This window comes from Peromyscus eremicus, chromosome 1 (genome assembly GCF_949786415.1).
Source record: "Peromyscus eremicus chromosome 1, PerEre_H2_v1, whole genome shotgun sequence".
NCBI lineage: Eukaryota > Metazoa > Chordata > Mammalia > Rodentia > Cricetidae > Peromyscus > Peromyscus eremicus.
The window spans coordinates 72613493-72628414 of NC_081416.1; the positions used below are offsets into that span (position 1 = coordinate 72613493).

A 14922-nucleotide genomic window follows, 5' to 3' on the forward strand; every position below is an offset into this window, starting at 1 on the left:
GCAGTACCAGATCAATTGGAAAAATCAACCAAATATGCAGGTTAGCAAATATGGCGCACAAGCCAGTATACCTCGTGGTGGGGTCCAGATGCCTGTGCCTACATGTTTCACATTCTGTTTCCAGAGTGCTGTCTTCATGACATTGAGAAACGACTGACTTTTCTTCGGGTTTCTTTTTAAGGACAACAGTGTTCGCAAGGAAGGGAAGACCTGTTTGTCTTCCCAGAAATGGATTATGGTCTTAAAATTAGCAGGCTGAGTCAACATTTTCAAGTGCTGATGTCTACACTCAACAGATTAGGTTTTCCTTAAAGACATCATTATCTTTCAGAGTAGAACTGCTTCAGGCTGCCTTCTTGGTCAGTAGCCTTCTTTTGGTATTTAGGCATAAATATATATCCAAACCACCTGCCCCCTCATCTCTAAATTATCCGGATCATTGCCTTGCTCTTAACTCCGATTTGACAGCCCACTCTGGTGTGAGAAGAAACTAACAGTGTCATGTTCCTTTGCAGGAAACAGTTAATTCATCTCACATGGCTGAGTGGGCTCGTTGCCCCGGAAGTGGCTGCCTGGGCTACAGATAGGGTCAGCCTTAACTGTCCTGAGGGAGTGAGGACTCTGGTTTTCCCACATGCGACCCCTCCCCCACCTTGTCCCTTCTCGAGAACCTGAGGTAATCAGATAACTCAAAATAAAATAAATATTTGCTTCATGGGTTCAGCTTCCATAATTCAAACACCTGCCTCACTGTAACGCTGCAGGATTTAAAAATGTAGGGCTAATGTGGAAATCCCGGAGAGGCTCGAGGAAGTGATATTTTCTTGATGGTTTCCGAATTAAAAGCGATGGATCAATGAGGAATCTTTTCTTTTTCACAAAGGCATTGTCCTGTGGCTGACTGTGAATGGCCACCAGAGGTGCGCTCCATCTTTGTGGGCCGCCTCTCAGATTCCAGCTGCATGCAAATGTTGCCTCTCAGATACCCCAGGGCTCCTGGGTCTGCTCAGATTTTCCGACTGTTTTACTGAGATGTTGTCAGGCACAAAGCCCTCCCGTCTCTGACCACTCCCACTGACTTTTCTCCTGTTGAGCCCTGTCTCTGTAACAAATTTGCAGGGACTCGTAGCTCAGTTTCGGTGGCACCCTGGCAGCTGAGGTGACATAGGCTGCTCTTCCCCTGGCTCTCTCTTTACCATCTAGCTGGTATCATTTCCTGGGCACCAGGGGTCATTCACATGAGGGGTCTCTGTCAAGGAAGATCAAGTAAAGGCTACTTGGGACTTTCACTGACTCTGGGTCACTCATCACCCCCAACCCTGGAGAATGTACCTCAGGGCGGTCTTAAGAGTTTATTCCAAATAAGGTGATGAGTTAGCCATGCTCAGAGGCTATCCCAGCAAGGGAGAAAGTGTCGTTGATGGGACCCACAATGGGCTCTTACCTGACCCCTTAGTTTTCCATATAATCAGGCAATTGATAATATTCCTTTTTGTGTGGTAGGAAATTTTGTAATCTGATGTAGATGATTCCTAGCATACTCAACCTGGGATGATGTTCCGATCATAAACATGAAATGTCAAACATGTGTTGAATACACCTAAAGTGCCCAACACCACGGCAAGACTGCACAGTGCTCTCCAAAGGAGCCTTTGTGTCCTCCTCTCCCAGTGGTGCTCACTGATGGGCACCTTCATAAAGTTGGCAGGTTGAGCCATCCTAAATTGGGGACTGTGTGTTGGCATGTACATGCTTCTCTCTGTGAAACCCTTCCTTTGCAGAGAAAAAAAAAAAAAAAACCTCAACATTCCTCCCCGGTTTGCAATGGATGCTGGTAAGCTTTGAAGAATTAGAAACGATTTCCAATCTTAAAATTTGTAAAGACTCAATCTAACACCCAACATGGCCCCAAACCCACCATGAATCTCCAAGAAGCTCCTTCCACAGAGACTCCTAGACGTGACCTATGCCCCATAGAAAAGCTTATGGCTTTGTCCGGGTTTGTCTCCCATTGGCTGGTTCCCTCTCTTCAAAGCCCTCTTCCCCACTCTCTTATAAACCTATAAAAGACAATGGGTTCAATGCTCCCCTCCCCCTTCAGCTGCCACTTGTCTTTTTCTACCCCAGGAGGTAAAGTGTGTCACGTTGTGTGTGTTTCGCTACCCCAACCCCTGTACCCCCCCACCCCAGGAGGCTGTTCAGGATAGCCTAAGGCCATAATAAAGATACCTCTAATGTTTAACCCATTTGACCACACACGTGCAAAGTCCTAGGGACACCAGAGGACTTTATTGAAAGGTCTGCTGCTGGGAAGAAGGCTTTGGGGGCATGCTGGTCCCCTTTCTTGTCTGATGTCCAGTCCTGGAGAGAAGCTGTTTGGACCATTGTGTCAGGGAACCTAAATATTCCTCCTCCTGCATTATGTGGAGTGGATGCCAAGCCTTTCAGAGACCAAGAGGCCTCGAGGGGGGACGGACTGATTGGCCACTTCAGAAGAGAGCAGGGAAAGAGCCGGCCCTGGAAACAATGGGGCCAAGGGCTTTGTAACCCTCAGCCCTGTGCCCCTCTGCCCCTCAGAAACTCTCCTGCTCTGACCTCTCCAAATTGGGCCAAACAATGGAGTTCTAAGAGGCCAAAATTTAAGCAGCTTCTTCCAAGGATTTTGCATTCCTACTTAAAGCCTTGTTTCCAGATGGAAGGAAGTTGTTGCCGTGACCAGGGGAGGCCTCTTGTAGAATAATCCATGTTAGGCCCCGTGAAATGGGTTGATGGCTTTGCCAGCAAGTGGTGGTCCTGATCCCAGGGCCTTCTGATTCCTTCGGACTTTGAAATCCCTGCCTGTGCCTAGTGGCCACAGCAGGCTCTGAAGGGCATCACTTTGAAGTGGCCTGAAGCACAGATCAAAACTCCTCCCAGTCATCACTCATTCTTATGAAAGAGCTGACACCAAAACCTCCCTTCCCCAGATAGTGTTGGGGAGAGCAGGGCGTCCTGTTGGGTTGTTGGTGTTTTTGTTTGTGGTGAGTTAGCCTTGCTGTCTTCACATTCATTCCTGATGTGAGAAATGTGGAAAACCGAAGTGCAAGATGAATTCCACTTGTGAGTTCTACTGGTTAGCGGGTGGAAGAGTGGAGGGTTAACACAGAGACCTCAAGACTTTGAAGGTTTGTGCCTGCAAAAAAGGGCTGGACCACAGTGGAAATTGGAAGGAGACTTATAGCCCTGTTTCTGATGTGTTTCCATAACTTTTTTTGGTTTAGGTTTAAACAGAAAACCTTGAGCAAACAGTCTTCCTGATGATGGATACTTCCACTTTCTTTCTTTTTTCTTTTTTTTTTTTCCAATCTAGAGAAGTGCCCACATTTTCCAACCTCAGAAGGATATTTCCATTCAGATCTGTTCAAAATTGGAGAGCTCCGCTTGAGGACTACAAACTTCTTATCTTTACATTTCTTCCACTTGTCTATATCAAAAGTGGGAATAGAGGGCTGGGGAGATGGCTCCGTGGGCTAAGTGCTTACTACCCAAGTGGGGGAACCTGTGTTCAAGTTCCCAGACCTCACATAAAGCTGAGCACGGTGGTAGAGTGGGTCTGTGTCCCCAGTGCCCTATGACGAGATAGGAGGGCAGAGACAGAAAGGGCACCCGAATCTTGGAAGCCAGAAGTCCTGTACAAAGCAGCAAACAACAAAGACTTTGTTTCAAACAAGGTGAAAGATGAGGACCAACACCCAAGGTTGTCCTCCTGCCTCCACACATGTTCATGCTGTGCATATACTTGCATTCACACATATGTACCTGTGTACACACATATACACAAAGATTATTTTTCCACACATGTTCATGGTTATGCATATACTTTCATTCACACATATACACACACATATACACAAAGGTTATTTTTTTTAAAGTGGAAATGTAGGGCCTTTCTCGGATGGTCGCGTGCTTAACGGAATGTACAGTGTTTTGCTCTGTGCGCGTCCCTTCCCCATGCTGAACTGGTCACCTTCACTGGTGTTTCCTGTGCCCTCAGAAACCTTTCCTACCTCTTCCTTTTGTTCTCAGCTTGAATGTCGTCTTCGCCCACCCTGTCCTTCCCTGATTTCTGTGTTTGAATATATTCACCTGGTAAATATACAAGTTTATTTTGGAGATCTCCATGGTGATGGCTCTGATTGGGGTGACCTAGAGCAAAATGTGCTAATCCCAGCTGACATGGATTTTGTGCTCCCGAGCAGCACATATTTGTCAGTGCATGCTCACAGACTTAGGAAAGAAATTTCTCGATCCTGATAGCCCAACCCAAGTGGGACTCAGAGGATAAATCATGTTGAAGGGCAAACCAGGCAATATATTCTGTTCCTCTCTGCACTGATTTATTTTTAATAGACTGTTATTCTTGAGCTCTTTCTGTTCCAACTCTTTTGTTCTTTTGATTAAAATTTGATTTAGAATTCTGCTGGCATTTCTGGAAGAAGGTGGTTGTGTTTGGGGCAAGTTTGAAAACAACCCCACTGTTCTGCTGGTTGAATGTTTTTGCTCATGGAGAGACTGAGAACAGAAAAAAACACCCAAACTTCAAGGCTAGGGTTGCTCTGGATCCTGCCCTGGGCTCACCAGTCCCCCACTGGCTTAGCAGAGCTGCGTTTGGGGATAGCTTGTCTGGACTGGAGCTGAGGACTGAGAGGACCTTCGCCCCCTCTGGGTTTGGCTGAGTCAGTCTTTCAGGATCAGTAGCTTGAATGTTTCCCATTGAACATAAACTCATCCCGTTCCTCTCTGTGACCTCATACCCAGTCCTCCTTAGTGTGGCGGCCATCTGCCTGGCTTCTGAGGGCATTAGAGATCCTGCAGTACGCACCTCCAAGCAGTGAGGCTATATCATGGCAGACCACAGCACAGGCCAACATCTCACCCTTACAAAGCTTTCTCGCTAGGACAGACTAAAGCCAAACATCTCCACAGATAATTTCTGAGAAATATATGCTTTCTAGAGAGCTGTAAGGGATGATGTTATAGAAGAGAATGGGAAGGACATCGTACAAGGTGGTCAGTGGAGGCCGCTGAGAGTGAAATGGAGCTAAACCCCATGACATCCAAGGCAGTAGCCTTCTGTACATGGGGAATAGCAGAGAGAGGAGTTCTCCAGATCACAGAAGCCTCCTCTGGCTGCAGCACGAGGGGTGGAGAGAATGGACTAGAGGACCGCAGAACAATGACTCTATTGCCGGAGCTGTGGGGGGACCCAAGGTTGGATTAGCAACTCCTGGGATCCCTTCTAGATCTGCCTTTGAGACGCTGGTGGTGCTCACAAAGGCTGTGTTGATTTTGACCACCAAGATTTCCATGCACTGGGATCTGGAGACTTGTAGAGAGTTCTTTAGGGATGGATAGGGATAATGATGGTAATGTCAATTAGGGGCTGAAGGACGCTTCAGGAGTGGGAAGTGGTGGATCTGTTTATAGCCTTGATGGTTAGTAACGATTTCATGGTGCATTCTTTGGTGGTGTTATTGGTATTTTTAAGGGTCTTTCTATATAGTTTAGATTGGCTTTTAACTCCTCTGCTGTACTGGTGTTACAGGTATACAAGATGACATCTGACCATGGTATATTCTTATCCATGAACTTACTAAATTATATATAATATATATGTATATATATGTATATATATATATATGTATGTATGCAGTGATTTTGATGTCAATCATACTCAGTGAAGTGATTTGTTTTTCAAGTTACATGGCTTCCAGGAGGTGCCGCTGCCCTATTTTTGTTGTTTGTTTTTGTCTTTTGAGACAGGGCCTCACTTTGTAGTCCAGGTTGGCCTGGAACTCACAAGGGACTTACCTGACTCTGCCTCCTGAGTGCTGGCATTAAAGGTCTTTGCCATCATGCTTGGCCCTGTCCTCTCATGCCTGGCTTGCCCCTATTTTGCAAACAGAACCAAGGCTATAGTGAGGTTCAATAAATCTGCCAAAACATCACACAAGGAAGAGGCAGCCCTTGAAGCTCAGCCCCTGAGTGCTGCCTCTGAATGCTCTATCCAGTTCCCTCTGCTCCCCTGGCTTGCCTTGTTCTTTTCACCTACGTGGGTGTGATCTGAAAGCATACATTGTTTCAGAATCAATAAGGGGCTGAGTGAGCATAGTACCGTGAGTGTGTGAGCTCCAAGCACCTCCTTATCATCGTGCGCTGAGCAGGACAGGTCCAAATAAAACACATTATCGAGCTCTGTTGACTTTGCCGGCCTGGCAGCTGTATTAATGGAGCTCTTTATATCCCTGCCTTTATGTGAGCTCCCCATTTTCCTTCTTTGGGAACTTCTAAGTGAAATCCTTATTGAGGGACAGCGAGGGTGCTGGGGTTGGACGGCTAAACAGAAACCATTTGCTTTGTGGAATTCATCTTGCAAAACAGGGGGGCAAGGAAGAAAAGAAAGCACCCCCATTCCAAGAAGGAAGGGTGGGGCTTCACTGTTGACTTGAAGGTGTTCCAGATCATATTTAACCATATGATGCTCTCCCGATGCCCTCTGCTCTCGCTGCGTGAGGTGTTTTCCTCTAAATGCCTCCGTCCACAAGGAGAAACTTGAAAATGTTTCCGTGTTTTTGCTCCTGAAGCCTCATAATTGTCAACTCCAGTCTCTGATATTGCACTGGAGGAACTTTGTAAAGATCCAGATGACCAACACGATGTTTCTGTTAAAGCTTTTAGTGAAATTCTTCCCTGTTAACCTACTCAGTAAGTTACTGTTATGACTGCCTGGTGGGCACTTTTAAGATGAATGATAATTTCACACGTCATCAATTCTGCTGTATTCAAAATGAGCAGATGTACAAATCTTCATTGCCGCTGGTGTCATCGCATTTTATGGGTCCACGGGCCTGACCCTCCTTGGGTGCTTCGCTTGGTTCATATAGTGTTTAAATTATGATTCGACACAATCAAGAGACTTTGCTTTAAAAAAAAAACAAAACAAAAACCTGAATTTCTATCTCTCTTGAAGCAGCAAAAACGCTCTCAACACTAGGTTTCCCCAGGGCCTGTGGCTGTCCACCGTCCTCACCATTCCCTGTTGGCTTCCTGCCTCCGAGGCTGTGCGATTCCTTCCAACGCTTCTGCTCTTCACAGAGCAGAGAAGAGTGTGTCTGGACTTAGGTCTTTGTCAAAAGTGGAACTAGTGGTTGATTTCCCAGATGGCTCGACAAAGCATGGAGTGTGCCACCTTTCCTGGGTTTGGCTTTGGTGGCCACTGTTTGCGGGACTTCTAAATCCATCCGACACCACCGCATACTGGTGTCGCTCGGTGGCAGGGACCTTTCCTGCCACTTCATGTTGTTCTCAGCTTAGGTGTCTTTTCCCTTCCCCCACCCTCCCTCCATTCCTGCCTTAGATTGGGGGTGGGGGTGGGGGTCCAGTGCTGTACTGGCCAAGCAGGTACATGCTCTGCTGACTTGTCTGCTCATGCTTAACAATGAAACTGAAACCTGGCTTTCTGAATTTGATTCCCTGTTCTACAAGGTTAGTAATTGTCATTTCACTGCTACAATCTGGACTCCACATCATAGCGAGTGGATAAGAAATTAATAATAATTAAAAATAAAGCCACGGATGGATGTCCCTCTCATTTGGATTTTGGGTAAGCATATGACGTGTACTGCTGTTTTATATGAGTTTTGTAACAACATTTTAGGTCAATTAATCTTTGTTTCTATGTGGAGTAATTGCATCTGAAAAGAGAAAGAGCCCCCAGGTATGGCGCACACATACCTTTAACCCCAGCACTCAGGCAGAGTGGGCAGGTCTTTATGAGTTCAAGGCCAGCCAGTCTGCATAGTGTAATGGTTCTCAACCTTCCAAATGCTGTGACCCTTTAATACAGTTCCTCATGTTGTGGTGACCCCCAACCATAAAATTATTTTTGTTGTAATTTTGCAACTGTTATAAATCATAGTGTAAATAAAAGTATTTTTTTGATGGTCTTAGGCGACTCCTGTGAAAGGGTCATTTGACCCCCAAAGGATTTGTGACCCATAGGTTAAGAACTACTGACATAGTGAGGTCCAGGCCAGCTGGAGATGAATAGAGAGATCTTGAGATGAGAGAGAGAGAGAGAGAGAGAGAGAGAGAGAGAGAGAGAGAGAGAGAGAGAGAGAGGGCGCACAGGAGAGCCTTGTCTCCTTTACTCTAGTGCAGAAATTGGTCTGAACAGTCATGGCGGGGGCCATGCTGTGTGTTGTGCACGCAGTGACTAATCCAACAGTGTGACAGCTGCTCACCGCAGCGGACACACTGGTCTCTTGTGAAGCCTGGACTCTAGTTGGGGCAGCAGTTGCAGACAATAACTCATGGAGACAAATAAGATAAGTTCAGGTCTTGGTAAACACGGTAAAGAAGTCGGAACAGGTGGGTGAACCAGTGAATGACTCAAGGGGGCAGGTGGAGATAAGAGACTCAGAGGCTGGCCTCTCAACTCCAGCGTTTGTCCTGCCCAGCCCCTCCTACCCGTTCTTTGCGCTGAGATCCCAATGATAAGCAAACAGCACCTTCAGGAAGACCCTGGAAAGTGCTGGAGACCCAGGACAGAGCAAGTGCAAAGGGCCTGAGTCCCAGTGAGCTTTGTGCATGAGGGACAAAGGCCGAGGCTGACTGGCTGGACTTAGGGTGAAGAACTGGGTCCTGTAGTGACGTGAGGGAGGGAGTTAGAGGTGACCCAGGATCATGTGGGCCCTGTGGGAGCCTGGATTTCTTTATTCTCAGAGGGGGAAAGACTGTACCTGTCACAGACATTCAGGCTCCAGCTTTTCCTCTTGGCCCATGAGTAGTATCCTGGAGAGGCTGTGGGCTTGCTTTGAATCTCTTCTCTACATCCTTCTGAGGATGACCTTGAAGAAGCCATTCATTTCTCCCAGCCTCAGATTGCAGCTGTGAATTAATCCTGTGAAACAGGATTAATGCTTCCAAAAAACCTATTTGTTCCTTTGTTCCTTCAACCTAAATACCCATTGCGTCTCTGTCCTGAAAATCTATCTGTGACTAAGACAACAAGACTCTTCTTGTCTTCATGGAGCTTCCGGTGCTCTGCTTGGAAGAAACAGTCAATAAGCAATGCAATAATAATCTGCAGGGAGAGGCGAATGCTACAGAAGGGCACAGCAAGAGTCACTGAGACCGGTCCATTTGGCTTAGTTAGTTGTCCCCGTTTTACAAAGGGTCACTGAAGTGACGTGACCTGCTCAAGGTCACAAAGCACAAAGGAGGTGGAGCGAGGGGCCAAGGCTCATCTTCCTGGCTCCACAGTCCCTCTCTTGGAAACACACGTAGCTGGTGGTTTTATCCTCTCCTTTCAGAGAAAAGTAACAATAAATGGCTTCTCCTGTTGGGATGACTTATACCAGAGGATGGAGAATGGATTCCCAGAGCATCCTGGCACCTGCTTACAGGATGCAGAATGCCACTTCCTTCAGAATTACGAAGATGCCAAGGGGATCTGGGGGGAGGAGTTAGTTCCTACTGAACAGCCTTGAGAAATCTGGAGTCAGAGCCTCATGTGTCCCACTCATGACACCCCCCAACGGCAATTGTCCTTCATCTCTCCACATTGTACTAACACCAGAACCCTGGGAAAGTGACAATGACCTCTCCAGAGGAGCGAGAAGAGCTCTTAAGGGACCACCTGAGATGTACTGATGGCACATCTGGCTTTTTCTACTTCTTCTTCCCCACCCCTGTTCTCCCAATCCAGACCCTAGGAAGGCATATTATAGTGGCTCACCATAACACGCCATTTTCATTGTGTACATTTCCAAGCACGGGGTGCGAGCTCATTCCGCACTTGACACTGTTGTGACTTGAACTCTGTTCTGCCTTTGGACACTTAATTTGATCATCAAGCACCTCTGACGGGGGGAGGGACTTTGTCCTGCTGTTCCCTGGCCTGAAGACTGAGCTTGGACCTGAGTTAATGGTCTCATTTAGAACTTCCTGAAGCTGATGTCCCAGATGTTCCCTCCCTGTTGCGCTCTGTTAAGCTGTCCTCTTCTCGTCTCTGTGGTCTCATCGGCAGGAACCATCCTCTCCATGATCTCATCACTCAGCCCAGGCTGCTCTTTTTTTCTGTTCCTCACAGCACCTTCCTCTACCTGCTCCTTCCATCTGCAACCTCAGTTTCTTGCCTGGTTGGCTGAGTTATGACCCTGTAGTTAGTTCCCGTCCTCACTGCTGCTCAGGCCTTTTCTGTCCAAGCTGAACCCCTTCCTCTGGATTCATGACAAGGTGCTGCCACACAGGAGTTGTCACGGCTACAGTTCTCATGGCTACTCACATCGTTACTCCCTCCCTCCTCTGCTAGCCCGTGGCCAGTGGCCTTTGTGGGCATCAGGCCCCTTCCTGCTCTTTTCTTGCTGTCAGCACAAGAATTGGCATTTAGGTTGAAAAGAGGTGCTCCACCAGAGTAGGCAGTGGATACCAATGTCCCCTGCATGTTTTGGAGGGCGTGGTAGGGTCAGTACCAGAACATGATTGGAGATACTGGTCCTAACTGTCACTACCAACACTATAGCCTCCGTTGCCATTACCGCCATCATATCTGTTTTTATCAGTAGCTTTACCTGCAGGATCAGCAGCACCATGACCATCACCAGTTCGGCATCAGAATCGTCACCAGTTCTACATCTTCTTCATCATCGTCAATCGCCACCTTCACCACCATCGTTACCACCAGTGTTATCATTGTCGCTGTTACCACAGCCGCCACCACAGCTGCTTCTACCACCTCCCTGGCACCCCTACCATCATCCCCCCAGCACCCCTACCATCATCCTCCCAGCACCCCTACCATCATCCTCCCAGCACCCCTACCATCATCCCCCCAGCACCCCTACCGTCATCCCCCAGCACCCCACCGCCATCCTCCCAGCACCCCTACCGTCATCCCCCCAGCACCCCTACCATCATCCCCCAGCACCCCTACCGTCATTCCCCCCAGCACCCCTACCGTCATTCCCCCCAGCACCCCTACCATCATCCCCCAGCACCCCTACCATCATCCCCCCAGCACCCCTACCGTCATTCCCCCCAGCACCCCTACCATCATCCCCCAGCACCCCTACCATCATCCCCCCAGCACCCCTACCGTCATTCCCCCCAGCACCCCTACCATCATCCCCCAGCACCCCTACCATCATCCCCCAGCACCCCTACCATCATCCTCCCAGCACCCCTACCATCATCCCCCATGGCACCCCTACCGTCATTCCCCAGCACCCCTACCATCATCCTCCCAGCACCCCTACCATCATCCCCCCTGGCACCCCTACCGTCATCCCCCAGCACCCCTACCATCATCCTCCCAGCACCCCTACCGTCATCCCCCATGGCACCCCTACCGTCATCCTCCCAGCACCCCTACCGTCATCCCCCCGGCACCCCTACCGCCATCCTCCCAGCACCCCTACCATCATCCCCCCTGGCACCCCTACCGTCATCCCCCAGCACCCCTACTGTCATCCCCCCTGGCACCCCTACCATCATCCCCCCAGCACCCCTACTGTCATCCCCCAGCACCCCTACCATCATCCCCCCAGCACCCCTACCATCATCCCCCATGGCACCCCTACCGTCATTCCCCAGCACCCCTACCATCATCCTCCCAGCACCCCTACCGTCATCCCCCATGGCACCCCTACCGTCATCCTCCCAGCACCCCTACCGTCATCCCCCCGGCACCCCTACCGCCATCCTCCCAGCACCCCTACCATCATCCCCCCTGGCACCCCTACCGTCATCCCCCAGCACCCCTACCGTCATCCCCCAGCACCCCTACCGTCATCCCCCAGCACCCCTACCATCATCCCCCCTGGCACCCCTACCGTCATCCCCCCAGCACCCCTACCGTCATCCCCCAGCACCCCTACCATCATCCCCCCTGGCACCCCTATCGTCATTCCCCCCTGGCACCCCTACTGTCATCCCCCAGCACCCCTACCATCATCCCCCCTGGCACCCCTATCGTCATTCCCCCAGCACCCCTACTGTCATCCCCCCTGGCACCCCTACCATCATCCCCCCTGGCACCCCTACTGTCATCCCCCCTGGCACCCCTACCATCATCCCCCCTGGCACCCCTACCGTCATCCCCCCAGCACCCCTACCGTCATCCCCCCAGCACCCCTACCATCATCCCCCCTGTCACCCCTACTGTCATTCCCCCTGGCACCCCTACTGTCATTCCCCCCAGCACCCCTACTGTCATCCCCCCTGGCACCCCTACCATCATCCCCCCTGGCACCCCTACTGTCATCCCCCCTGGCACCCCTACCATCATCCCCCCTGGCACCCCTACCGTCATCCCCCCAGCACCCCTACCGTCATCCCCCCAGCACCCCTACCATCATCCCCCCTGTCACCCCTACTGTCATTCCCCCCAGCACCCCTACTGTCATTCCCCCCAGCACCCCTACCGCCATCCTCCCTGGCACCCCTACTGTCATTCCCCCTGGCACCCCTACCGTCATCCCCTCTGGCACCCCTACCGCCATCCCTCCTGGCACCCCTACCGTATAGTGGGACACTATTCGTGGGAGACATGAAAAAACATCCGTTGACCACAGAGAGGGAAACAACAACAGATGGAAGTAAGGATAAAGTCCGACTTGGTAAACTAATGACTTTTATTGGGCTGACTTATAGGAGGATGTGTATCTTAGCTACTTTTCTATCACCATGACAAAACACCATGACCAAAGTAACTTAGAAGGAAAACATTTAATTTGGGGTTGGTGGTTCCAGAGGATTAGAGTCCATGGCTGTCATGGCAGGGAGCATGGCAGCAGGCAGGCAGGCATGGCCCTGGAGCAGTAGCTGAGAGCTCACGCCTGATCCATAAGCAGAAGGCAGAGGCAGAGGGAGAGGGAGAAAACATTGAGAGTGATGTGGACTATTAAAACCTCACAGCCTATCACAAGGCCATACTACCTAATCTATCCCCAACAGTTTACCAACTGGGAACCAAACATTCAAATATATGAGCCTATGGGGGCCACTTTCATTCAAAGCACCACAATGGATGTGGGATTGGTTACAGGAGCAGAAATGACTCAAAGACAGTTGTATTACTAAAGCCACCACAGTGTGGGTGACAGTGCATGAAAGCTAGAAACCTGGAGCATACACAGCATGCAGGAAACTATGCTGGAGAATGTCTTTTCCAGGTATCTTAGATGGTCTGAGCTTCTCCCAAGCACCTAAACTTGTCTCAAGTGTCTTTCAGGAGTCCTTACATCTTATATGTACTCAGGAAGGGAGAGTCCTAGTGAATCTGGTCAGTTTCAGGGACTTCCTGAAGTCTTTGAATTGTTTACCTCCTGTGCTTAATGAATTTCCCTGCAGAATGGAATGTTCCATTCCCCTCAGAACATCTTGTACTTCACCTCCTTGCTGTATCTTTATGAGCTTACCTCCAAGATCGAAAGTTTTAATCTCATAGGAAACTGCTACACAATATACCGTCCTCACCATTACCATCTCCTCCTCCTCCACCACCACCACCACCACCACCACCACCACCACCACCAGCACTATCATCACCACTGTACACCATTACCTCCATTAACATTACCATCTTGGTTACATTAACAATAATGTCACAGTGAGATGATTTAATGTTTTTTTTTTTTTTTCCATTGTGGAACTGGGACATAATTAGCCATGAAGACATCAGAATTTTGAAGGCTTCAGATATTAACATTATATTATTTTATTTTATTTTATTTTATTATTTTGTTTGTTTGAGACAGAGTCTCACTTTGTAGCCAGGCTGGCTTGGAACTGGCAACAAAACTCCACCTTCAGCCTACTATGTGCTGAGATTACAGGTAACGAGCTACGGCATCCAGCTTTATTAGTTTTATTTTTTTTTATTATTGTGTATGTACAGGTGTGTGATGTGTGTGCGGCCTTGTGTGCTAACCATCCTGTGTGGAGGTTGGAGGACCACTTGGTGGAATCGGTTCTCCCCGTCTGTGTTTATGTGTGTTCTGGGGCTCGAACTCAGATCACCAGGCCTGAACTGCAAACACCTCTATCTGCTGCGTCACTTGCTGACCCCTAGTTGATTTTTTAAATTTCAGAAAATGTGTTTTCCTTCAGTGCACCGTGGATTTGTTTGATTTTGCAGGTGGGTAAACAATACAAATCCTTCTGGGGATTAGAACTGGGATCTTACTCATTTAGCAATTATTTTTTAAGTACCTACTATGAGCCTGTGCTTTAGAGACTGGAGGCATAGTGTCTGCGTGGAACTCGCATTGTGGTGGGAAGAAATAAATAATGAACAAATAAATCAGAAATTATGTATTAGGAATAAAAGGGTTATAATGAAAACAAAGTGACATGACTGACCCCGAGGGGGGGGGTATTAGGTATTATTAATTGCCAAGCATATGAGCTTTGTGCTGTGTAACCAGCCATGTTTCAATATCAGGGCCTCACCAAAACAGACTCACCTGAGAGCTCCTCTTTCTTGTGGCTTTGTTGTTTGCTTTGGACCCATGGCAATGGGTGATCATCTCAGCACGTACTTCTGTTGTGGGATCTCAACAGAGCAAGGGGATGAGTGTAAACAGGCCCTTGCTCTTAGAGCTTCAGCGTGGGCCTGGTCTCCTGCCACTGACAGCCATGTGTCTCTGGCCGAGGCCAATCATAGGAGCAGTGTCAACAGAAGGAAGTGTCTGCTCACAGTAAGAGGGACTGCAAAGACACCAGGCCAGGGTGTGGACACATAATCCTGTTGCTAGGGAACAAGAACTGAGACATGCAATCTAGGCTACGTAGAGAGCTGGGGTGGGGGTGGGTGGGATGACATGCTCAGGAGAGGAGGTGACATTAAAGCTGAGGTCTGAACAAAGAGAAGAAACCACC

At 48.9% G+C, this 14922-nt stretch overlaps 1 protein-coding gene and 1 long non-coding RNA gene across 2 annotated transcripts; one reads left to right on the forward strand and one right to left on the reverse strand.

Moving 5' to 3' along the window:
• The first annotated feature begins 10632 nt into the window (after window positions 1–10632).
• LOC131906269 (uncharacterized) lies at window positions 10633–12567 on the forward strand. Its single transcript, XM_059257051.1, has 4 exons — window positions 10633–11957; window positions 12028–12156; window positions 12242–12370; window positions 12432–12567. The coding sequence occupies exons 1-4, from the start codon at window positions 10633–10635 to the stop codon at window positions 12565–12567; spliced, it is 1719 nt and encodes a 572-aa protein (XP_059113034.1).
• A 186-nt stretch (window positions 12568–12753) lies between these two features.
• On the reverse strand, window positions 12754–14689 carry LOC131899220 (uncharacterized). The gene is made up of 2 exons (XR_009376072.1): window positions 14508–14689; window positions 12754–12878 (listed from the first exon to the last, which is right to left on the reverse strand). It is a non-coding gene; the product is annotated as an uncharacterized LOC131899220 (long non-coding RNA).
• Between the last annotated feature and the right edge of the window lie 233 nt (window positions 14690–14922).